The following is a 26,167-nucleotide window of genomic DNA, read 5'->3' on the forward strand; positions in this document are numbered from 1 at the left end:
GGTGATTTTCTAGCTGACCCAAGCGATATTCTAAATAGATGGAAGAACTACTTTAATGACCTTTTAAATGTCCATGTAGGAGATAAATCAGAAGTGAATGAAGTACACACAGCAGAACCTTTAGTTCCAGAACCTAACTTGACTGAAGTTAAAGATGCTATTAAAAGGCTTAAGAATAACAAAGCACCTGGCATTGATTTAATACCAGCTGAGTTAATTAAATATGGTGGAAATTCATTAATATGTCAAATTCATAAATTAATTTGTTTAATATGGAATAAAGAAGAAATCCCTCAACAGTGGAAAGAATCCATAATTGTTCCTGTGTTTAAAAAAGGTGATAAAATGAACTGCAATAATTACCGTGGAATTTCTCTACTCTCAACAACATACAAAATATTGTCTAACATTCTTTTAACAAGACTAACCCCATATGCTAATGAAATTATAGGTGATTATCAATGTGGATTTAAACGTAACAGATCAACTACAGATCAAATTTTTCACATCAGACAGACACTTGAAAAAAAGTGGGAATATAATCAAAATGTCCATCAGCTATTCATTGATTTCAAAAAAGCATATGATTCGGTCAAAAGAGATAAATTATATAATATATTAGTAGAGTTTGGAATACCTAAGAAGCTTGTTAGTATGATAAAAATATGCACCAGTGAAACAGAAAGTAAAATTTGTGTGGGTAATAATATGTCTGACAAATTTATAATTCATGATGGGTTAAAACAAGGAGATGCATTATCTCCATTGCTCTTTAATTTTGCCTTAGAATATGCTGTAAGGAAGGTAAAAGAAACTAAAGAAGGACTAAAATTAAATGGTGTGACTCAGTTGTTAGCATATGCAGATGATGTAGACTTACTGGGGGATGATATAAATACGATTAAGAATAATGCTAAAATATTTTTCAAAACTGCTAAAGAGATAGGTTTGGAAGTTAACAAAGAGAAAACTAAATATATGCTTACAGGCCGAAACCAAGTGTTAGGTAATAATCAAAATCTAATTATTGATAACAACTCGTTTGAACCAGTTTCCAAATTCAAATACTTAGGAGTAATATTAACAAATGAAAATTATATTAAAGAGGAAATAAAAAGTAGGCTTAATTCAGGAAATGCATGTTACTTCTCTCTTCATAAACTTTTGTCTTCTCGTTTAATATCTAAGAAACTAAAAGTTAAAATATACAAAACAGTAATTTTGCCTGTAGTATTATACGGGTGTGAAACTTGGTCCCTTACATTAAAAGAGGAACATAAATTGAGAGTATTTGAAAATAAGATCCTTAGGAAAATCTTTGGACCTAAAAGGGATGAGGAGACAGGTGAGTGGAGAAGGTTACATAATTTAGAACTACATAATTTGTATTCATGTCCAGATATTATTAGAATAATTAAATCAAGAAGACTTAGGTGGGCAGGCCATGTGGCACGAATGGGAGAGGAAAGAGGAGTTTACAGGATTCTTGTTGGGAAACCAGATGGTAAGAGACCTGTAGGAAGGCCAAGACGAAGATGGAGGGACAACGTTGAGATGGACCTAAAGGAAATCGGTAGGGATGGAAAAGAGTATATAGATCTTGCTCAAGATAGGGACAGATGGAAGGCCTGTGTTGCTGCAGCCATGAACCTTCGGGTTTAAGAAGGCTAGAGAGTTAGTTAGTTACAGCAGAATTAATCAATTTTCCATGAATTGCATAACTCTCAGGATACTTCAGACTTCAGAAAGTGTCACGTCGGTACATAAACTGTAAATTTCATGTTTAAGAGTCGGTATATAAACTGTAAATTTCATGTTTAAGAGTGTATTTTGCATTTTGCAGTTCATTTCGCATCATTTCGTGACAAAACAGGGTAGTAAAATGCACCTCACACCTTTCAGAAACATGAAAAATTAACATTACAATGTGTTATTTCACATTTCGTGTTTTCGCCAAAAACGAAATATGCATGCCTCTACTGATCAGATAGCGTTGCAACACGTAAAATTCAAATAGCAAACCCTTTAAAATAAAGTGTGAATGAACCTTTTTGTTCATTTTGAATTGATTGATTTGGTTTATTTTACTTCCTTTTTCTGCCACTTGATCGCAAAGATGGTAATGTGTGACGATGATGTTGATGAAAGGACGCTCACAAAGAACACCCATGCCCAGGCCGAGATTCAAACCTGGGCCCCTGGATCATAGAACTGGCACTATTACCAATTCCCACCTATGCCAATGGATAAAAATTTGTAACAAAAGTTGTTCAAAATAGTTATTAATGTTAGTGGGTGAGTATTCCACTCCAAAACATCAATTTACCAGAGTTTTGCTTTAAAATATAGAAAAATTATGTCAGAACATAAAAGTGCCTGTTACATAATCAATTATCACAGTTTTTCATGTAATATTAATACAAAATCAATGGAAACTTTCACACTACATAAAAGTTTTGCATGGAATTTTTTGCAGATGCTGTGAATGATTAAAATGCCACTGGTATGGGCCAATCAGTATCGGCTTAGCCCGTAGATACAAAATAAGTTATTTTTAGTGTCTTTCATTTTTCCTGCGACGTTTTGTCCTGGTTTACCAGAACCTTTTCAAGCTTATTAGCCCAAGTTGTATTTGTAAAGTTTTGGAGATATCAACAACCAAATACAACAGAACCTCGATTTTATGTTTTCAGGGGACCAAGGTGAAAGAACTTAAAATGTGGGAAAATGAAAAAATCTAGGAAAATTTTATAATATTGTGCCATGTTGGGATAATTAAGATTGACTGCATCATACAGGAAAATGTAAAATCCGGGAACGTAAAAGTGGGGTTCTACTGTATATATAATTTAAAAAAAAAGGGAGGTTGGAAGATTAACAGTCATCAATACAGAGTGCTTCAAAAAAATGTATACACACTTTAAAACATGATAAAAAAATTTGTATTCCCACCTGGGGGATGAAATACAGTAGATATGTAGTGTGATGTTTGCTCTATAGATGGCAGCAGGGAGATTGCACGATCAGTAGCGAGTGATTCATATCAACATGGCAGAAGTACGGTTGAACTTTGAAGAGCATAAGAATTTGTTAAAGTGGTACTGTAAATTTGAGAATGTGGTTGAAGTTCAGAGACAATGGAGATGTGAGTATGGTACTGATCCCCCTAAAATAATCCCTTAACAGTTGTACTCCCACTGTAAACTTTGGTGAGTGTTACTGAAGAAGTAGAGGTCCATACTCAGAGATGTAATGATGCTGGAGGCCATCAGTTTGAGCATTTATTGTAAACATTTAGCCCAGAAAGCATTGAAATCTTCAAACTGACTTGCAACCTTACTTTCAGGTAATTGATTGATTTAGTTTATTTTACTTCGTGCCTCTTGGCTAATTTGCGAATATGGGGATGAGTGATGAAATTGATGAATGGACATTCACAAACAACCAAGCCCGAGCGGGATTCGAACCCGGGAACCTTGGCATCACAGCGCGATGTGCTAACCACTCGGCCACAGGGTCCGGCTTACTTTCAGGTAAATACACATCTTCGTATGAAGACGTTTTAACAATTTTTTTCTTCTCCAAAAGTGTGTATACATTTTTTTTGAAGCACTCTGTATAAATTTATAGGAGTGAAAGAGTATGTAGTGAAAAAAGAAAGGAAAATTCCTATATCTATGTGACTATACAGCTCCTCCTACTACATGTCAGCAATGCACTGGTATGCAAAGTACACAGTGGAGAGTCATGGGATTGTGACAGCCATTCTGCATTGAAGCTTCTTCTAGCAAAGATATGGCCACTAGGAATTCAAGAACGTCATTGACTGTCTTCTCCTTCTCTCTCTCTCTGCCTTCATGGCCAAATATCATTGGATATGACAATATTTGTAGCATATAGTGTACACGTATTTTTGTTCAAATATCACAAAACAGATATTCCAATGGCAAACACTATAGTAAAAAAAAATGGTTATACTATCCTTGATGCATTGCACTATACCATGAAGGCAAACAAGAGACTTAGAGGGTAAACATATCTCATCTTCATCAGGGTGATGGTGTGATCAGCACCGATCATAACCTACTGCATCTACCTTCCCCAGGTACCAACTGATTAAGAGCCCAGATTTATCACTTAATAAAGGACAGTCAGAAAAATTCTTGACCAAGATTACCCACCCATCAAACCCGGGTCCCCCGCATGGCTAACTGTGATATACTAATTGGAACCAGACCTACAGTTCAAAATGGGATCATGCCTTCACCAGGAATCAAACCCCAAAACCCTTGATTACAAGGCAACAGAATTAGTGTGCATGCATAAAGTCAGCCAATAGCATAATCACAGAACTCCAAGCAACAATCCCTGTGTATAGAGAGTGCAGAGCCTCAAATGCTAACCGGATATAGTCATCATACATTTCCTTAATAAAAACAAATTATCAAGCCTGGCCTTATTTTCAATATATGCTTTTCAATAAATTCCTGAAAGTGAGTAAGCCATAACTGGTTTCAACAAGAAGATACTAAGTTTCTTGCATTTAACCATCTAATGACAGTTTGCAAGCTTTTTCTGTATGAGAAAGTGTATACTTATCAAATAATGATTTTCGATCAACATTAATATTTGTAAAATTGCATAAAAATGCACATCAGCAATTGAATTGGCTCTGAAATATAATGGTTTCTCTGCATTTTCTTTGCACTTCGTGCTTCCACGAATGGATGCCAATAATTACAATTTCTGAGGTAATGAATTTCAACTTAGATGCAAAATAATATTCAATTATTTTGTGTTTTTTTTATTTTATTTTTCTTGCAACCTTTTGTCCTGGTTTCCGTGCATTGTGTGTGTTCATATTGGACTGAGAAAGTTCTGGGAAACCAAGATGAAACGTTGCACGAAAAATAGAATAAAAAAACAACACAAAATAACTGAATATAACTTTCGATCTATAACAAGTTTAAGAACAACCTATTTCAGCTTATTCTTAATGAGATATTGCTGACTGAGCTAATAACAATTTTGAACTGATCCTCTCACCAATTCCGAGCATTGAACATTGTCAAAATTTGAAGTACATTTTTCATGTGAACAATGTGAGAAAATCTAAAATTTCATTGTCTAAAACAATGCAAATGCAAAATTACTGAAAAGTATGCATTTTGAATAATTTTCAGGCTTTGTGAAAGTTATTCAAATTCAGGAAAGTATCAGAAAATGTCAGTGATTTAATTTGAACTGATGGTTTCCGATACTCAAGCAGAGATACTACAAAATTACAGGAATCAACATGAATATTGGATCAAACGAAACAGCCATTTGAATAAGTTAGCAAGGTCAAAAAGTGCATGTCACAAAATACTTCATGGCGTAAAAGTAATTAAATACTTACTCTAGATATAAATAGGCAAAAATAAACAACAGCATCAGTGATGACAGTATCAGCCAACCATGTATTATCTGCAACGAAAATGTAGTAAGGAAATTAATATTGTCCATAAACCAGTATTATCACTGGGTTCTGCAACATATTCAAATCGAGAATTACAACAACAAATTGGACCTGTTATATCTTACAGAGTTCTAATTGAACTTCTTAACCACTGTATGTGAATGAAACATAAAGACATGCATATACAATCGAGGAATAAATGTAATTTTGGTAAAACATAGTAGGTATAGGATCAGGTAAATTACTACAGTGAAACCCTGATTTTACATTTTTCAGGGGTCCATAAATAAAAAAAGTAAAATGCAGGAAAGTATAAGAGGGGGGATGAAAATCAAGTGCAGAAAAAAAAATGACTTTTTTGGGTGTATAATGTATTAAAAATTATTTATCGATGGGAAAAAGTAAGATTATGAATTCCTAAGGAAAAAAGCAAGCTTCAAACTGCCGCCTATTATGTTCGGATTATGCATCTGATTGTGTAAACTGGTATGTGGTGGCCATCTTTATAATCAAAGCATCCTGGGTTCATTTGGCAGTGGAGACATGTAGAATGGTTCTGATCCCACTTTAAATTGCATACATATCCTGTGTTGATTAGCCCAAGAGCAAAGTGAACTCATAACAAGCTTTGTCAAACTTGTGTATTTTACACATCAAAAAAGGGAGATCATTATTTACGTTCACAACTGATGCTTTAGGAGTTCTTCCAATTTTCAAGGGCTTGTAGCATTGAAATGAGGTATCCAACAGAAAAACATCAAGAAAAGTCTCAATAACCTCTATGCACTGTGAAAGTTGTGGGTAAGTGAGAAATGTGCAGCTTGTGGGTCGCATTCGCATGAAACATTTTTTGCTTCTAACTGAAGGGATACAGACTAGTATGATGTAGAGCATTGTCTTTGAGGACCTGGAGGAAGGGGGGGGGGAGGCTTATCATCAATTGGATCCCATATATGTATATCTTTGTGTGTGTACCATAGGCATGCGCACAGGGGGGCAAGGGGACAAGACGTCCGCAATTTCTTTCCATGGAGGGACAAACAAGGTATTTTTCCATGGGTATTATATTACCCCGATAATATGTTATTCCCTCAAAAAACACCACTTGAATTTGAAATTATGTATTAATGTAAATTAGTATGACTGAAATCAAATTATACGTGTGAAATATATACTTTTAGGTTGACACTTGACTTCTAAGGGGGAGGTGTGGCCATCCATGCTCCCCCTTCCATCCATCCATGTTCCTACATTATTATACTTTCACCTAGAAATTTAGCGTAGAGGAATCTTATAGCCGTTATAAAACGATATTATACTCTTAAAGAAAATAAAGTATTTTCAAGCCGATTAAGGTTCAAAGCAACTACGGGGGAAGGTGGTGCAATGGTGCAATTCACTGGGGGGCAATTAGCATTGCCCCTCCTTAACCTTGGACGGAAATCAATTCTAGGGGTGCAAGGAGGTCAAACATTGAGGTAAAAGAAAGCAATACTAGTAGAATCTAAGAATAGCAGAACAAAAGGATACTCAAGACGGAATTATTTTTCATGTCTATCTTGCATTATTTCTTCCAGAAGGCCAAGAGCAGCTGTAGGGTGGCACAAAGGGAAATTGCCCACTCCATATCAAATTTTATACAAATAAAAATACATTTCGTTCAATTTTCTTGCTCGCTTCTCTCGCAGTGTCTGTTTTTCTTACAGTCTTACAAGTTCAGAGCCTTAGCTAGGGGGTGACGGGAGTTGGCCCTGGGTGCCGAACGATCTAAATGAAAGAAATTGTAAAACAGAATGCCATGGTGGCCCATGATTTATTTTGTGTCAATATTAAATCAATATTGTTTTCAGTTTGCAAAAATTTGGATCTAAAAATTTTCTTCCTCGCTTTGCTCGCAATTTTGTTGTTTTCTGTAATGCATTGTAAATTACCAGAGAGAGAAGTTATAACTAACTACTAAGTGCTTCAGACTCTTGTTGCTAAGCAGTTTTGTCTTAAGTGCATGAACAAAAATGTTTGAAGGAAAAGTAGCGCTGCACATTTCAGAGACAATTTTATTTATTCGTTATGGTGCCTCTATGTTGCTGCATTTTATATACAAGGGTCGTTCAAGGTTGACCGGGATTTTCGTACGTAAAAAATCGATGAATAGCCGAATCATGATGAAACGTGTGGGTGACGTAATGTATTCCTTCGCGAGTAACTAACACCCGGCATGACGTATTTCGCGCATGCACAGCAGTTGCAGCGAACATGGCGGCAAGCAGTGTGTCTGTGGCTGTGGAGCAGCGGTGTGTAATTAAATTTCTCGTGAAGGAGAAAGTGAAACCAGCTATTTTCAGACGATTGCAAGCACAGTATGGTGAACAAACGATGTCGCGGACAAGAGTGTACGAATGGTGTGAGCAGTTTCGCGAAGGACGGGAGCTGGTGACAAATGAAGCGCATGGACACATTCGCCCGACTGCAGTCACACCAGTAAATATCGCACGTGTTGAGCAAATGATTCTTGAGAACCGGCGAGTAACAGTGCGGGATATTGCTGCCGAGATGAATATCAGTGTTGGGAGTGTTGAGACAATCATTCACGACCACTTACGCTTCCGCAAAATCTGTGCAAGGTGGGTTCCCCGCCAGCTGACATTCGATCAGAAGTGGACACGCAGGATGGTCTGTGAACAGCTTCTGAATCAGTTTCGAGCAGAAGGTGATGAATTGTTGCAATCCATCATCACGTGTGATGAAACATGGTTGCACAATTCAACCCCAGAGACCAAAAGACGCAGCATGGAGTGGCGGCATAAAGGTTTCCCACCCCCCAAGAAAAGCAAAACACAGCCGTCCGCTGGAAAGATCATGGCAAGTGTCTTCTGGGACATGAAGGGCGTCATCCATGTGGATTTTCTGGACAAAGGGAGCACAATTAATGCCCAGTATTACTCCACATTGTTGAGTGGTGCTGTACGAAAGTCCATTCGCAAGAAAAGACCTGGGATGTTGTCTGGAAATGTCATTCTTCTCCATGACAATGCCCGCCCTCACACGGCCAATGTGACAACAACAACTCTGGCCGACATGCGCTGGGAAGTTCTGCCCCATCCCCCCTACAGTCCGTATTTAGCCCCCAGTGATTATCATTTGTTTGCACCCCTTAAAGACCATCTGGGAGGGAAGAAATTCACGATAGACGAAGCACTGCGGAGCGATGTCCTCCAGTGGCTACGACAACAACCAAGTTCTTTCTACGCCAAAGGAATTCGGGAGCTGCCAGAACGATTGCAACGGTGCCTCGGCGCGCACGGAGAATACTTTGAAAAACTGACATAGTTTGGTGTTTCTTCTGCTACCTATTTCCTCTGCAGAAATAAAAGTCCCAGTCAACCTTGAACGACCCTTGGGTATATATATATATACATATATATGCACACAAATGAAGAAGGAGACAGCAAACACTTACCACATTAAAGGAAAAAGTTTGATATTTCGTAGCCTAGGCCACAACGGAGAAGAAAGAGGTTCACAGAATGACGAAGAGTAGGAGCACAGAATACTAACTGTAGCGTTGGTACAATGTTGCCAGAGAAAGATGATAGGAAACAAATATAAGGTACTTTCACCAGTGTTTACTGCATAGGGTGGGTGGTTTCGGGGAAGAAGGGAAAAGGTTATTGGTTGGCTAAGGTAAGCCCGGGGGGTTTAGTGGCATGCATGCCTGATATATAGGCCCTTTCCCATCACCTGAGTGGGGGGTAAAAGATGGATTATGGCAACACGGAAACAGTTGTTGAAGGTGGTATTATGGCTGTTGGTGTGGATGGCAACTGTAAAATCGGAGTTTTGGGTGGAGGAATGGTGATTATTGATTCTTAGATTGAAGGGGGTGGAAGTTTCGCCCAGCTAGAAGTTGCTACTGATTTGGCAGATGAGGGTGTAAATCAGGTTGGATGAGTGGCAGGTGCCCTTGGGGTGAAGGGTGAACTCACTTGCAGCTGTGGGGATCAGGAGGGTGGGGGAGGTGATGAGTATGGGGCAGGTCTTGCACCTGGGTTTGTTGCACCTGTGAGCTGGGGGGAGTGGTGTGGAAGAGGTGGGAGTGTTTCCGACCAAGATGTTCTTGAGGTTGGGGGGGCGACGGAAGACGACCCTAGTTTTATCGGGAAAGATACCCGTGGTGTCGGGGTCACTGTGCAGGATGGGAAGGAGGGAGTGGAGGGTATGTCTGATTTTCGTGATGTGGGCGTGGTATTGGGTGATCAAAGCAGGGGGATTAGTTTTGGGTTGTTTGGTGTAGTTGTTGGAGGTGGCTCTTGTGATCTGTTTGTTGATGAGGGTGGAGGGGTAGCCACGGTTGGTTAGGGCTTGGTGCAGGCATAGGTTGTAGTTTTGGTGGGATGAGTTGAAACGTTGGCTTCTGAGAGCTAGGGAAAAAGGGATGGCTGTTTTGGTGTGGTAGGGGTGTGAGCTGGATTAGTGGAGATACTGGAGGTGGTTGGTCGGTTTGATGTGTATGGAAGTTTCCAAGTGGTCTCCCGCAATGTGGACGTCCACATATAGGAAAATCACTTGGTCTTTGGAGTGGAACCAGGTGAAATTGAGGGTAGTGAAGTTGTTCAATTGGTTTACGAATGTAGTGAGGGAGGGTTCGCCATGTGTCCAGAGGAGGAAAATGTCATAAATCTTAGCCAGAGGAGTGGTTTCAGTTGTTGGGAGTCAAGGAATTCCTGTTCCAGCCTGTCCATGAACAGGTTGGTATAAGAGAGGGTCATACGGGTACCCATAGCTGTGCCGCGTATCTGTAGGTAATGTTGGTCACCAAAGCAGAAGTTGTTGCAGATAAGTACAAGGTTGTCTAGTTGTATCAGGAAGTGGGTGCTGGTATTGTGGGGTTTGGGTTGGCTGTTAAGGATTCCGTAGCATGGAGGGCATGGGGAATATTGGTGTAGAAGGAGGTGAGATCAACTGAAGTGAGGATGGTGTTTGGTGGTAGAGGTGGTAAGTTGTGGATGATGTGAAGGAAGTGGTTTGTGTCACAGAGGTAGGAGGGCAGGGCTTGAACGAGGGGTTGGAGGTCAGAGTCTATAAAGGCTGATACGCGTTCAGTGAGTGAATTGTAGCTGGACACAATGGGTCTCCCGGGATTGTTTGGTTTGCGAATTTTCGGGAGGAGGTAGAAAGTGGGGGTGCGGGGGTTGTCAGGTATGAGTGAGTAGTAGGTGGAGTTGGATAGGCCTTCAGGGGGTCCGTGGGAGAGGACAAAATCACAGATTTTATCCAGGTGTGTGGTGGATGAATCAACCGTGGCGGGCTTGTAGGTGGATGAATCGGAGAGTTGGCGAGAGGCTTCTGCCACAGAGTCAGAGGAGTTTGTATATATACACACCCATCAATGCAATGAAACTAAAACAGTGAGATAAAATGAGGTTTGCCCCCTCTAATCAGAGGGTCTGCGCACGCCTATGGTGTGTACCCATGCACATCAGAAATACAACGATAGAAGGAAGGAGGAGATAGAGAGGGAGGGAGGAGACTTTTTCACCAGAGAACAAGATGGCCAGAATTTGAACTAACTTAGGAAGAAACAAAATCATTACCTTGTAACAACGATACTTGTACAGCACAATTAGCAGAATGGTCATGAGAACAATGACTCCCATCAAAATGAGAGCATTTGCCACAGCATTCCATACTTTCGTACTTGTGTCTGGACTTTCTTCATGAAATGGAGTGTACACCCTAAGAAGAAAAAATGAAAAAAAAAAAAATATTTAGATACATCATAGTTCATGATAGTGGCTAAAATGTACTAAAAAATTATATTTGTTCTGAAAAAATATGAAAGAAATGTACCCAAACATGAGCAAAATGGCCTGCCCCTATTAGTGGCAGAGCACATTATGTTGTGGATCCGATCTCACCAGCAAAGTTCCCAGGCTCAAATTCCAACATGGTCATAGGTGTTCTTTGTGAGTGCCTCTTTCATCAATTACATCATACTGATCACGATTAGCTGGTCCCTGTGGCGGAGTGGTTAGTGGGTCCCGGGTTCGAATCCTGGCCTGGGCATGGATATTTGTGAGTGTCCATTCATCAATTTCATCATATCATCCCCATCTTCGTAAATTAGCCAAAAGTGGCACAAAAGGCGAAGTAAAATAAATCAAATCACTGATCACGATTAGCCAAAAGTGACCCCCCCGCCGAAAAAAGCAACACTAAATAACAAAAATACAAATAATTTATAAGCCTTAAACCAGAATGGCCAAAATGTTTTTGGATACAAATGTTAAAAGCTATCTGAATTATCACTTTCTCTGCTTCATCTTGTCACATGGCTCGCACAAAGTATGTGAGCTTCCGATGAAGGAAATTCAGCTAAAGAAATGCAACTTTCAAAAAAGGTTCTTCCTGCTTGTTTATAATTCTACCTTACCTATAACAAAATGATCTCTGAAACAACTTACAAGTACACATCCTTAGTTGTGTAGAATGTGACAGAACTAATTGTTGCAACAACCACCAACATGCACAGTGAAACAGGTACAAAGAGCTTAATGACATGTTTGGCTCCATATTTTAGTTCCTCCTCCTCTTCGTTTGCCCATTCCGGGTGTACATTATCTTGATGGGGAGGCTCCCTGCTTCCTTGAACATCTGCCACTCCATTTTCCTGGCATGCACCCTCCTGGGGAAAAAAATCATACGTACACTAATACTCCAAGCTAACAAGAATGCAATTGATGTTTGGGGCACAAATTAAATTGGTTTTATATGATACAAGAAATACAGTTATATCAGAGACCAATGATCATGAATAGAAATTCCTCTACTTGTCTTGAAAAGCCAATGTAAACCAAGTCAAAGTTGGACTTCTGTAAGCTGGATGTGAATCTGGAGAAAAATTGAAAGCTTGCTCGAATTCCCACAAGTTCCACTTTATCCTGAAAAACAATCTTGCACAGAGTACTGGTCCTTGATTCCATAAAAATGGCAATTTCTTCCTTACTGTATGATGGGAAGCATTTGAAACTTTTAAAATGAGTGTGAATTAACACCTGAGGTTTGTGGACCATGTATCTTTCAGGATTTAGTTGGAAGAAGTTTTTAAGTATAGTGAAGTTTCATACCAAAAAGTAGATTGTCCAACTTGCATTTTCAGCTTTGTAACACTCAAAAAATGACTGTGGAAACCTACCTCTGCCTAACCTCCGTCCAGCATATAGAAGTCTAACTTGTATTTTTATTGTAGCCATTTATTTATGTAACAACGTTTCACAGATGCATTTTTATTGAAGAGATTCGTATCTGGGAATCAGAAATTACTGAAAAAAATAAAAGCATACGTGCAATACAGTATATACGTAGAATCGTGTAGGGTAAATGCTCTAGTAATGGTTAGGCTTCAACTATATCCTGAAGCACAATGGACTCCATTGGTTATTGGAAAGTACGGCTGCACCTGATTGAGCTTCAAAGTACCATTTATCATGGAGGGAAAAATTTTTGTGTGTGTACATGTGTGTGGTGGTTGCTGTGTGAACTTCATGCATGAGGTGTGTATCTAGTTACATCCATGTAAACATTAATTATGAATACCTCATTTTTCCATTCCATGTGATTCTAAAGACAGTAACACATATATTGGACATTTTATTTGCTTCACATGTAGAAACATGTGGTGAGAAGAATGTGTCCATTACTGTGTGTACAATGTGTACATTAGTAATGGACACAGGGTGACCACCTGCCAAAATCCCAAGTAACTAAAATTGCTGAAAATGGGGTTACTTTAGTATTATACGGACTACTTGGTTATGCTAGGTTAGGAGTATTAGCCCCAGTTTCAGGATCGACAAAATCATGTTTGCGACGGGTTTTCACCTAACCTAACCAGGGAGTCTGTAAAGTACTAAAGTACCAAAATGGGTGGCGAAACCTAAAAACATACAGTTGGGCAATGGTAATATTGGCCGTGGTTCCAACGTTGACCCAATGCCCTGAAAACTAAAGAATGGATAGGTTTGTGTTCTGATATATACATAATTTATTGTGAGGCCAAATGTAAACAATAGTACAAATAATGGAGCGAATTTACAGTACCGGACCCCTCTCCGATTTTTGTAATATTTCGCATACTCAATAATTGAGGCCTCCTAAACATGAATTTGAAGTTAAAATTTGGGGGTCACGCATAGAAATTGCAAAATAAGGGGGTCCGTGATCGCAACTGACAATGCACGATTGCTCATTATTTATCGCAAGATTTTGCGTTTCGAATACTTAAGGAACGAAATATATATTCCTGACATTACTAAGAACACAAATTTTAACTATGCTTGCCTAACCTAACTAACCTTGCCGTGAAAGGTTCGTGGGGCTATCCGTCAATGGTTTGTGGAGCTACCCGTGCATGGTTTTACGACCCCAAATTTTAACTATGTTTGCTTAACAGCCATTCCGGGTAAAGAGGGAATTATACCAAAAAATAATAATAATCAAAAATATGTTCTATTTGCATGCAATGAATAGATAAAACTTCTCATTTAAGCATTCTGCTGAGATATTTTGAAAAATAATATATTTGATATGTTTTATTGTTACAAGAAGTAGCTGCTTTTAGTTGGCAATACATGGCCAGTAGCATTCACTAAGTTGGCAGCTCCCTTATAGACATGCAGTTCAACTCTTAACTCCATTCTCAGGAAGTTTACTGCTGAGTTTATGTTTTGGGAGTCTACACAATGAACTTCAGAGACCAAGGTGAGTAAATTTATGAATTAAATGTAAAACAGTAATTAGATGTACATGGTGTAACATCCGTGACAAAAAGAAGATACTTTTTAAAAAATACAGAATTGAACTAAATTTGTTTTTGTCAAAAGTAGATAATGTTGACATTCTAGTAAAATACTTGCATCTTACCATCTTAAAGATATTATCTGAGTTTAAATAAGAATAAAATAGATGTCACGGATGTTACAAGTCACGGATGTTACATTTCTATCACCACTGATACTTTTAGGTTTGGGTTGTCTAACTTTATGAACTATAGTCCATGATACATAACCTATTACTGGTATAATTCAGAGAGATTTAAAATATATTATTGATGTGTAGAACTTGATTTTATTAAGTCATAGAGTAAAATGAAATTATTTTTCTTCGTTCCATCTAGAATTTATTTTGTATGTTATAATGAAATGTCCTTAAAATCAGTGGTAGCTAACAGAAACATAAAATAACCTATAATTTGGTCCAAGTTTATGTTTTCTCTTGTTGCAGATAATGCCACCTGCAAAGTCTGCTCCTAGAATGGCAAAAATGAGAGCTAAAATGAAATCTGAAAATCCAGAGAGATGGGCTGCATATTTGGAAAAGGATAGAGAAAGAAATAGGTTAAAAAGGCAAGAAGAAAAGGAAAAGTGTGCAAAAGACAAAAACCTTTTGAATTTGAGGAGAGAAAAGACTAGATTGAGGGTACAGGAGTGGAGGAGGAAAAAAGCCGAAGCGATGAAGACCAATACACCTCCAAACCCTTCAGCTTTGGGCTCATATTCTTCAATAGCAGTAAAATCACTACTTTGTACTGTTCAAAATGCTGAAGAATTCTTCAAAGTCACTGAAGCTCAATGTAAGTCAACTGAGGTTCTTTTTGTAACCAAGAGACAGAAGAAACTTCAGTATTTTTGAACAAACGATGGGAGTACGTGCGAACGGCACCAGGAATACAAGAAATACATCAAATCAAGAAAATTGATCTGAATCATATTCTGATGACTGTGATGATGATGATGATGATGCATCTGTTGAAAACAGCATAAATGAACTTGGACATAACTCGAAAACCGAAGAATTAGACCTATGTGAACTCAATGTGAATATTGTACCCGAGTATACGTTGAAGTCTGCATCACTGGTCATGGAAAGACTCAAGTTAGCCATAACTATGTTGCAGTGTGTCAGACAAGTGTTTTGCAAAACAGTGGTGATTTACGTGTGATCTTCTTGAAGCAGTATGGAAAAACTGGCAATTTATTCGTACCTAATAAAGAGGATGAAAAATAAATAAACATTAAGCAGGTGGTCCGCATTCTATCTAATCCAACTATAACGGAAAATGGAAGTAGAGTTATCTATGATTTCAAAAGCAAAATCTGCTTGTAGGATTTTTATTTTTAAGAAAAGTCTTTAAAATCCTATTTGTGTTATAATAACTACAAATTGGATAATGACCACACAAGACTTTTCTTCAGTCCATGGTTTCTTCCAATAAATAAAATTATTTGCTCTGATTTCTAATTAGAGACTTAATTATGTGTCACTGCATAATTGTGTTAATTATACCATGTAATCTTATTAATTTAAGAAAGGTAGAACAGTACAAATCTTAACTGTCTGTCATATATTATGTCAGATGTAACATCCGTGACGAATTCCATGTAACATCCGTGACATGAATAAAGCAATTATAAAATCAATTCCTTTTCGTTTTTGTGAATTAATAGATCAGAACTAGAACCTGTAAAGCTTGCAGATCAACACAATGAGTATAAAATGAATTTTGTCTCAGGCAGTAACCTGGATTTTTAAATTTTAGTTCACAGCCTGTAATGTGAGTTCACAAATTCTGTGACATCCGTGACTGAACATTTTTTTCAGTTTCCGGAATAGTAATACATTTTACTCAACGTAGTTTTTTCTGTAGGGAGGTCATCACCATTTACTGTGTTTCATGTTTAAAAAAGTTCACAAAATACATTTAATTTTAATGTTAAGAGCTTTAAATTAGTAAAACTGTAACGTCCGTGACAACTGGAATGGCTGTTAACCTAACCTAACCTTACCAAGAATGGTCAGTGGGGCTTTCCGTGAATGGTTCTGCGCTAATTGTGATAATGAACCAATAAAAAAAATCTTATTTTCGTAGCACTTTAACGGCAAATGTTCTTCATCGAAGATGCCATTTTCGTATTCTCCAATTTTACGATCGATGGATTGTTGCCAAACTTCCAGTAATCAAATCAGTACACATTCCACATGCTCTTCTACATCATGATTGTCACTGTCACTGTCGTCTTCATCATCCTCGACGCATTTCTGTGTGGAATCGTACAGCAGCTTACCAGCTAGGCGAAGCCACTGCCATCCTCCTGCCCACTCCACCTAAAAATCTATACAACATTAACAACTTATTTACTGTTCTCTTCCGCCATTCTTACACGATCCATGCTCTCCAAGTATCAAATCAAAAGTGTAACTAATTGCGAACTGTAACTGTAGACAGCGTAACTAATTGCGAACGTCAATTGTTCATATCAACCAATATGGTTCCAATACTTGTATACGGAGAATCATTGCAAGAATAGAAAAGCTTATTTTACAACTTCTACACGTTAATAAACAATTTCTACACCTCACCCCAACATGTTAACCTCAGATAAATCATCACGACTAGGCCTAATTATTTCATGAGTATAAGCAGTAGCATAGAAATTACAGAAGGGTCTGGTATTGTACATTCTTGCCCAAATAATTTATGAAAATGAAAATACAGCACTTTTTCAAGAACATGGTATTATTGTTTTGAAGGCACCGTACCTTCCAGTGATAGCACAAAACTTTCCAGTGTTTAAGGAAGTCGTTTGTATGTGACTACATTATTCCAGTGTCAATAAGTCCATTATTTCAAATATTGTTTAATAGTATGTGTAAAATGGAAGAAAAATTGGGTACTAATCTGATATTCCCCGGACAGATTTCTTCATTTTTACAGAAGAAACTACTTACGGTAATAAGTTCCTGTAGCATTGTCTAACATCTGGAAGGTGTTTTGTGTGATGTGGGAATGTTTCATAGCGGAAATTCATGTTCTTTGTTGAAAATTCTCCGACCCACGAACCATTGATGTGTGGTTATGTTAGGCAAACATAGTTAAAATTATGTGAAAAATTGCAATTACTTTCATCAAAAAAACGTGAATACACCTTAAAGAATGTTCCGCGAAGCAGATAGGTAAGTACAAATGTCAAAAATTGACAAAACGAAGAAGTTATAGGTGTCCGGGGAATATCAGATTTTTACCAAAAATTGTCTTGTAGTCAATGCTTAGCACTTGTAGATAAGTTACCAGCAAATGTCAACAAGTCCATTACTTGTAATGTGTTTGGTACTACTTTACTATACCGGAGACACCTACCAATGATTTATTTCGCAATTTTTTACATTGCTAACGTACTATTCTGCATTGCGGAACATTTCTTTAGGTGAAATAATGGATTTCTAATGAAAATAATGTATATTTCTTACATACGATAGCCCCACGAACCATCATGGGGACGAGGTATGCCTACTAGGTTAGGTTAGGTTCCATTAGCACTCCTTTCGTTCAATTTAGCATATACGGACAACATCGGAATTATAAATTCCATGGCATCTTCCACACCTGGCAACAATTTCACGACACATCCTCGACACGTCATCTTGTAGCAGCAGCAATAGCGCGTCAGAAATAGATTTTCGTAGAAAACCACATGCATTCGCATTAAAATGGATCAAAACTACATTCCCGAACATCAACAACGCTACAGAAAATGATTTGGGTAAGTACTTTCTCCTGTAAATTTGAAGAAATCAGTCTCCGGTATAGTAAAGTGTTACCATGTGTTCTTCAAATGCTTCATAACGGAGCACTTGAGAATTCTTCTGCAAAACAAACTTAAACTGCATTTTTCACCAAGAAAGAAACGTAATTTTAAATTAAGTGTCCGTTACTGAAGCAGCGGGGGACAAGAACTAATTCATTGGTGTCCATTACTAGCTCATTATGCACTTCAGTGTAATATGTTCCCAAACACCTAACAGCATGTTCACTACCATAATAACTCATATGTTTTTATAGAGCATAGTTTTCTACATAAAAAAATATATAAGAGGTAAGTGAAATGCTATATAATAATTTCTTATAGATATTAACAATAATAATTTTGTCTTCGGTGTCCATTACTAGAGCATTTTATGTGCATATACGTAAGTACGACTGCATATTTAGTGAGTATAACAACTAGTAAACTAATTATACAATATCTCTATATTGTAAATTCTTACAGAGCATTTACCCTAGTAGGTTACAAATGTAAATAATCCCAAAGGGAAATTTACATTCTTATAAGACTATTCAATATGAAGTTTTTAATACTGTAAAATATATTACCTCTTGTTCAGCTCGTCTTTCTTGTGCTTGGGCGTCTTGGGATCTTTGTTTCGCCTTTGGTTTTCTTGTCACTTTGTTGACTGCATGATCCGAGACCGACTCTCCTACGTGAGCATCCATCAAACCTGTATATTCGGTTGCAAATTCGAATTCACTATCGGACATTCACGACGTTACCAGTTTCTTTTTTCTTCCGATGAAGTATCTATTATCACCTACGCAGAATCTTATCTTCTTTCGAACCTTTAGTGGAAATGTACTTCTTTCTGGTTGAACTACAACCACAGGCAAACTTGTTCACTCTACGTTACCAGCATTGCCAACTAATGTGCAACTAATATTGTTAGTCACTTTTGTCATTATCTATTCTATTCTAAACTGTCGCCTTACAACTGAGCACGAAAATAATATTTCTACGGCCTGCAACACTGATTTTACAGACTTCATATTGTAAATTTGTGGTCAGCTTCACATACAATAAAACAATTGACAATCACATTGCGTTACGGTTTGTTGTGGTGTGGGTGTGATCCGAATTAAGTGGTTACGAGTTAAAAATTCAGTTATTTCTTAAAGTACGAACCTGTTCCTTTTGGGAACTCAAGAATAATAAAGAAATGGCTGAAGCCAAAGGTACGTTTCAAACTAATATGTACCTTATTTGTGTGTATTGCATAGTGTATACGTGTAATAATTCCACTGGTAAGCCCAGCCAAAGTATTAGTCCCCTCTTGAGACTTTTATTTTTTAAATATGTAAGCAAAATGGTATCTCTAGGCCACCGTATGTTTTTCAGCAGTGAGAAATGTTGCATGAATCCAACATATCTGCCAGATTTAAAATAAAACTAAATAGGATGGTCTGCATTCACCAGTCTATCATGGATTATTATATTTCTGCGTCATTCGGAATAGGATTCTACTCGATGTATCTTTAAAAGTACTTAAATAAATGAATTAAGTGAAAGTAACTAAAATTCTGCATGCCTAAATAAATTCATCAGTGTCTGTCATTCTCTTTGAACAGGGAATTTTTGTTTATGTTTACATAGTTTGTGCATAGATACCACACACACTTCCACAAGAAAATCGCCTATTTTGATTACAACTAATGTTGTTGATGTTATTTGCTATTGGCAGCAGTCCAAGACAACCATTTATTTATTTATTTATTTTACAGAAAATCCCCTGGGTTTATCCTGGCATGACAGTGCTTGGATTCCCATTCTCAATCCAGGAAATATTTTGGATTATTTCTCTGAAAGAAGTAATCCATTTTTTGATCGAACATGCAACAATGAGATTGTTAAAATGCAGCGCCTCAACCCTGACCAGCTAGAGTAAGTTTTTAGAAATATTTTTTTTACATCGATACATAAATATAATACAGGGTGATCCTTTCGGAGATGCCAGAAAAGTAAACAGTTATATACAAGAGGTTAACGTACGTATCTCCGAGCAGCTTGTTGTAAGTGAATGGAGGTTTACAGACTTCAGCCACATGGTGGCGCTAATGTGCATGGTAACAAAGGTGGTGGTCACTTTACAACAGCACACACAGTATGTCGTATGGTATGCAAATTTTTTGTGTATTACATGCATCCTACTGCTGCCACACAGGTGAAGACTGTAAACCTCCACTCACTCGAAATGTACATCTGTTCTGCTTATATTACAACAAACTGCTCACAAATATCTACATTAACCTCTTGTAGATAACGGTTTATTTTTCTGACATCTCATACGGATAACCCTGTACTCTGCTCGAATTTAAATAATCTCTCCACCAAAGTTCTTGGGTTTGTGAGTGTCCATGAATTTCATGTAATCATCATTCATCCTCATCATTGCAGTTAGCCAAAAGTGGTAGAAAAGCAATGCTAAATAACAAAAATACAAATGTTCTGTTGTGTGTTACTATTTCTATTACTATGGTGGTTTCTATTATCATATTAATGTTAGCCTTAAAGTTTGTCACTACTTCCTAATATTAAAAAGTTATGAAAGTGTAGAAAAATATTATTATTGACTAAAATTACAGTATAATATATGTATGTTATAATATTAATACATGGAATATTTTGAAATTATTTGTGTGTGTCTGCAGGAACAGCTGATCAGAGCTGTATCAACTTCTGGGTGTTAGGTTCCCTTTGTAATATAGTAGTATAGCATAAAATATAATCAGGGAAAATGCCTCACTCCAGAACCTTCTTTACAGGGTCTTTTGGTAACACTTTAATCGGAAACACATCAAAATCGGATATTTTGTGTTTCGCATGAATTGTACTTACCAATTGTGTATTGCGGAACATAGTTCAAGGTGCCATAATGCTTTTTGCACGAAACCAAACACAATTTTTCACATACAGAGTGATTTCTTTGATTCCTTTCCTTGCTTCCGTAACACACAATATGGCAGCCACATCTTGGCTCACGTTATGGGTATGCAGTGTTTCCAACCTTCATCACCGAAAAATACCTACTATCGTGTTCATCACCGGTGGAAATTGTACATTATGCACGGGTAGCTGACGGATAGCCCCACGAACCATTTCCGATAAGGTTAGGTTAGGCAAGCATAGTGAGAAAAAGGGGTTGGAAACAATGACAGGGGGTTACATCATGAAACGTACGCTGCATCTGGTTTAGGTACGGGAGGCAAATGAAAACAATGGCAATTGTGCGCCGGTGAGATATTTATCTTGAAAAATACATGATTTCCCGGTCAAATATAGTCCACGATGAAAGAAAATACCTCGACGAATGTTGTAAACCTTAGACAAACTCATTTCCGTAAGTAGTTTCTTCTGTAAAAATGAAGAAATGTGTTTCCGATATACTAAACTGTTACCTGCCTTTTATTGAGAGATATTAATTATGGGGCTAATTTTCATGTTATTCAAGATGTTTAATCAAATCATTTTTTTCAGCAACATGACAGGTCTGGAGTACAGGCTCTTACATGCACAGGAACCGATTCTTTATGTCATCAGGAAACAACATAGGCATTCCCCAACACAGGTGACACCATTGGCAGATTACTATATCATTGCAGGTGTGGTGTACCAGTCGCCAGACTTAGGATCTGTATTGAACTCAAGAATCGTAAGTGATTCTCTTAATGTTCTCACTTGATTTCTGTACAGTGGTTGTATAAATAAGGGAGTGAAAAGAGAGTTTTTTTGCGCTGTTGGTGGCTGGATTTTAAAATCTTAAGTGATATGGTATATTCAGCCATATGTTAGAATGTATTGCATACTTGTTTATGACATTACTGGCAGAGTCTTATCTAGGATGGCCACTATGGTGCAATACTAATTACTTATAATACAATATTGTATTAATTAATAAATTAAATGTTTTAACGTCACATTTCAAGATGTGTGTGGGCCTCCCCGATGGCGCAGTGGTAGCATCGTCGCCTTGTAGTCAAGGGGTCCCGGGTTCGGTACCCGGTGGAGGCACAAGTGGTTCGGATCCCACTTTGAACTGTAGGTCCAGTCCCAATTAGCCTTACTGTGCATAAAGTGGACTTAAAACAACAAATCAACCAACCAATCAAAATGTGTGGTGGATTTATCTAAGTGGGATTCATGGCTTTCTTAGCCCAAATAAAAAAATAATTAAATCAGGTGATTTTTTAAAAAAAAGGTCAGTGATTTGATTTTTTTTTTAAAAATCGCAGATTTAAATCATCGTAAAGGATAATTTATAGAATAATGTACATAAGAATTTTGTAGATATCAGAATCACTTTTGGTGAAAGTACATTAATCTTGTAATCATTTAATAGTGTTTATTAGGAATGGAATATGCAAACTGTAAAATTCAATAATTTTTATAGGCAAAAATAGCAAACATTTTGTGTAGAATAAGTAAATAGTGCCATTATCATTTAAATGTAAACAAACATGGCAGCTGATATTTTGCAAACTATCATTAAAAAATCACCAACATTCAGCTACAAAGACTGTAAAAATATTATAAGTTACAATTATTTAGTACATCCAGAATGTTTTATTTTTACTGGAAGAAAAGTTACTAAAATTATTATAGTTTCATTAACACACTCAACAAATATTTTCATAGTATGTTCATGTATACAGTATCAGAAATAGAAAAATGTATATTTACACATAATTTTTTATTTGCTTTAATCAAACTGTTCAAATATTTTATCTGGCCGTTTACCAGAAAATGTCTTTCATACAAGCAATTTGAAGCATGTTTTTTTTTTTAAAAAATCAAAGAAATTGATTTAAATAAAAATGAATTTTATCCACCCTCCTCCTGAGAAAAAGGGGCTGGCATCTGAATTATTTTTAGTTTTATCTACCCCTGTATAATGGTTATGAAAAGGTTATCTGTTCCAATGCATTTTTTCTTTCAGTTATCTACAGTGCATCATGTACAGTCAGCCTTTGATGAAACTCTGTCCTATTCACGATACCACCCCTCCAAGGGATATTACTGGGAGTTTAAGGACAAGGGAGCACAGGATAAACTAACAAAGAAGGACAATATTAAGGAAGAACCTAGTTCATATTTTCAGAGACAAAGGGTGGACATGCTGTTAGCAGAGCTTGTAAACAAGTTTCCACATAAAGTTCCTGCAGTTCCTACGGAACAGAAACCACCTGCAGGTTTGTCATTGTCTTCATTATACAGTATTTGTTCATTTTAGTGAAAAACCAGCACCTCTACGTAAACGTAAGGTAAAGTTCCTCGTGCATATAGCACCGTGACATGGAGGCACAATTAGCGGATTTGGGGAGTAGGGCCCCACATATTCTCGATCTCGGCCATTTTTGAGGTGATGTAATCAGCATCACGTGCCAACTGCCTTTACCCTGCAGGTACCCATTGATTGGTGGCTGGGTGAGCCCCAGAGCTGCTTTATGTCTCTAGCTGGAAATATTCTGGCTTTAGATCAACCATCCCAAGAATTGAACCTGCGTTTCCAGCATGGCAGTCAGATGCCCTACAGACCAGACCACTGCAGCCCTTGAAGGGTCTATTGTGTAATATTTATAGGTAAAAGGATGGAAAATCTACGTGTGGTTGAATGCTGACAAAATTTTGTCATTGTTACCATCCACTGTTTCCTGCCTCTGGATGGGTTGGCATAGAAGTCAAGCCTCTCCATTTGTTTTTCTGGTCTTCCACCACTTCTCTCTTTCCACAGTCTTCCAATTTTGTCCACTTCTCCTAACATTCTTCACTATCTGCTCTTTCCACCAACATCTTGGTCTCCCCTTTGGCCTTATTCCCACTCCTTGTGCATTGTAAGCTCTTACTGGTAGTCTTTCTGCATCCATCCTCTTCATGTGTCCAAACTATCTCATTTGGGCCTGATCTAATCTGTCCTGAAGCTTATTCACTGTCAAGACAGATCTCCTCAGTTCTTATTCTATCCCTTCTAGTGTTCCCAATACACTCTTTAAAACTTTCATCTCCACTGCCGGCATCTTTCTTTTGTGTCTCTCTGTCATTGTACAAGTCTCCACTCCATACGTAACTATTGGCATTGTTACTACACTATTCAGATTGTAACAGTATGTCACAGCCTTCCTTAGTTCTACGATATTTTGAATTTTGGTGAAAATATTCACTACTTCCCAAAAAAAAACAACTGCTCTGGCGTAATCATTATTTCTTTCAATGCCCAAAAATCACAACAATTCATGAATTCACTCGAAGGAACATACCACTTGGTGTGCCTCCCAATAACGAGTGTTAAAGAAAGAAGAAGAACATTGAATTTAAAAAAAACAAATGACGTACGGGCATGTCCCTTTGGCCCCCACAACAGACCGAATTAAATGAAAAATGTATCTACAGTGGTTCCGGCCAAAGAACGGACTTGGAAATTCTATTTTTGTCTTTTCTGTTGAAAGCCATGGAGGGTCACATGAACAGCTGAACCAATCGGCTTTGTCCAGTTGCCGTGGCAAGGGGGAATTCTCGTGGTATTCTGCGTTGCAAAATTTTTCGTTTTGGGTCGTTTTCAAAACAGGTGGCACCCTCATTAAAGCCACCACGGTGAAGACTAATGGTTGCCGCCATGTAGCAAGTGCATGGGACCCAGATTCCCTGCCTCTCCCTGAAATGCGAGCGAATGGGGCTTGTTGACAGGAAGAGGTGTCGTGTACGACTGGACAAAAATCAGGCATGTAGCAACACCGCTTTTCCCCCCTTGCACTGGGGGCAGAAAGTCTGGGTTTCCTCAAGTTCATTCTTTGGCCGGGCAGACTTTAGGAGTGTTTAGCAGTGATACACTCCTACAGCCATGCAAAGATTCATTGATAACAGGCTGACACTTCTTGTGGAAAATAATAACAACAATGTATATGAGTGGCAGTGATTCCAGTTTACGGAAATAATTTCTAGAATTTCAATAGTAACAATGGATATATATGTTTTGTAATTTGAGTATGTAATACCTTTAGATGGATAATTAATGAGCAAAAGAGACAGAACTGAAATATTGTGTGTAGTTTTCAAGAAATAGCACGGTAATTGGTGCCAAGTGGTTTGCCAAATCTTAAAAATCGTTCTTTTGTCCCCATGGCCCCCCTGGAACCTTAATAGTTGTACATGCTTAAAGTGTTGCTTTTTACTCTGATTACATGTAAAACTGAATTTTTTCATACAAGCAATGGTTTACGAGTTATAGCCCTTTTAATAAATCATCCCATAATGTTACGAAGGGTACAAAAGACTTTTTCAATCTCCACTTGTTAATAATAGTAACAATGAATGTATTGTTTCGTAATTCGAGTATGTCATATGTATACTAATGAACAATAAAGACAGAACTGAAATATCCTGTGTAGTTTTCAAAATTGCTGGTCAATGTATCGGCCATCTGTTTGCTCATGCTTTTGAAAGTGAATCATTTGCTGTAGTGTTACACTTCTTTCTTGCAGAAACTATAAAGCAGGAGCCACGACCAGTAGAAATAAAGACTGAAAAACCAGACACTCCATCTTCAGAAAATGCCCGGATGAAGCCACCACCAGAGAAGAAACCAAGGTTATCGTAAACGAAGGGAAAATATTTTTTTCAAGGGGATAAGAGGGATTAATGATAAATGCATAAAAATAAAAGTATGGATTTTCTTAAGGAGTGTTTACTTTATGTGACCCCCTCCCAAGTAAATAAATTTTTCAAATTTTACAATTCTCGCTGATACTTTGATATTTCATCAGCTTGAAACTGCCTTGTACCAGGGATGACACGGATTAATTGGGAGGTAGTGAATGTGATAATGACACACCTGTAAAACTTGTAGTATTTTTTAAATAGTCTATATTCCCACAATTTTTTTTTTACTTTCTACTAGTTGTGTGAAGTCAGCGTAGTTACTTTCCACAGATATCAGATTGGTACATGTTGCTTACCACTCAGTTACCAAACCAGCCTGCAACAAATTTCTGCAATTTAGATTTAAGTTGTGTCAATTGTTGGGAGCCTAGAGATTGGTTAGGTGGGGATCCAC

General features: G+C 37.6%; 2 protein-coding genes across 2 annotated transcripts in view; one reads left to right on the forward strand and one right to left on the reverse strand.

The window, feature by feature from the left end:
- Psn (presenilin) overlaps positions 1-18,966 on the reverse strand; it is a 48,710-nt gene extending 29,744 nt beyond the window's left edge. Inside the window, exons 1-4 of the mRNA XM_083137729.1 lie at positions 18,666-18,966; positions 11,920-12,140; positions 11,050-11,191; positions 5,399-5,466 (exon numbers count right to left, since the gene is read on the reverse strand). Coding sequence (XP_082993855.1) covers positions 5,399-5,466; positions 11,050-11,191; positions 11,920-12,140; positions 18,666-18,830 — 596 coding nt within the window. The 5' untranslated portion in view covers positions 18,831-18,966. The remainder of the gene's footprint in view (positions 1-5,398; positions 5,467-11,049; positions 11,192-11,919; positions 12,141-18,665) is intronic.
- A 201-nt stretch (positions 18,967-19,167) lies between these two features.
- MED6 (mediator complex subunit 6) lies at positions 19,168-25,780 on the forward strand. The gene is made up of 5 exons (XM_083137730.1): positions 19,168-19,298; positions 19,845-20,004; positions 21,598-21,772; positions 23,057-23,309; positions 25,596-25,780. Exons 1-5 carry the CDS (start codon positions 19,283-19,285, stop codon positions 25,709-25,711), a joined length of 720 nt encoding a protein of 239 aa, XP_082993856.1. The 5' UTR covers positions 19,168-19,282; the 3' UTR covers positions 25,712-25,780.
- The last annotated feature ends 387 nt before the right edge of the window (positions 25,781-26,167 follow it).

The sequence above is a fragment of the Lepisma saccharinum genome, chromosome 16 (genome assembly GCF_977018435.1).
Source record: "Lepisma saccharinum chromosome 16, izLepSacc3.1, whole genome shotgun sequence".
In the NCBI taxonomy this organism is placed as follows: Eukaryota; Metazoa; Arthropoda; class Insecta; order Zygentoma; family Lepismatidae; genus Lepisma; species Lepisma saccharinum.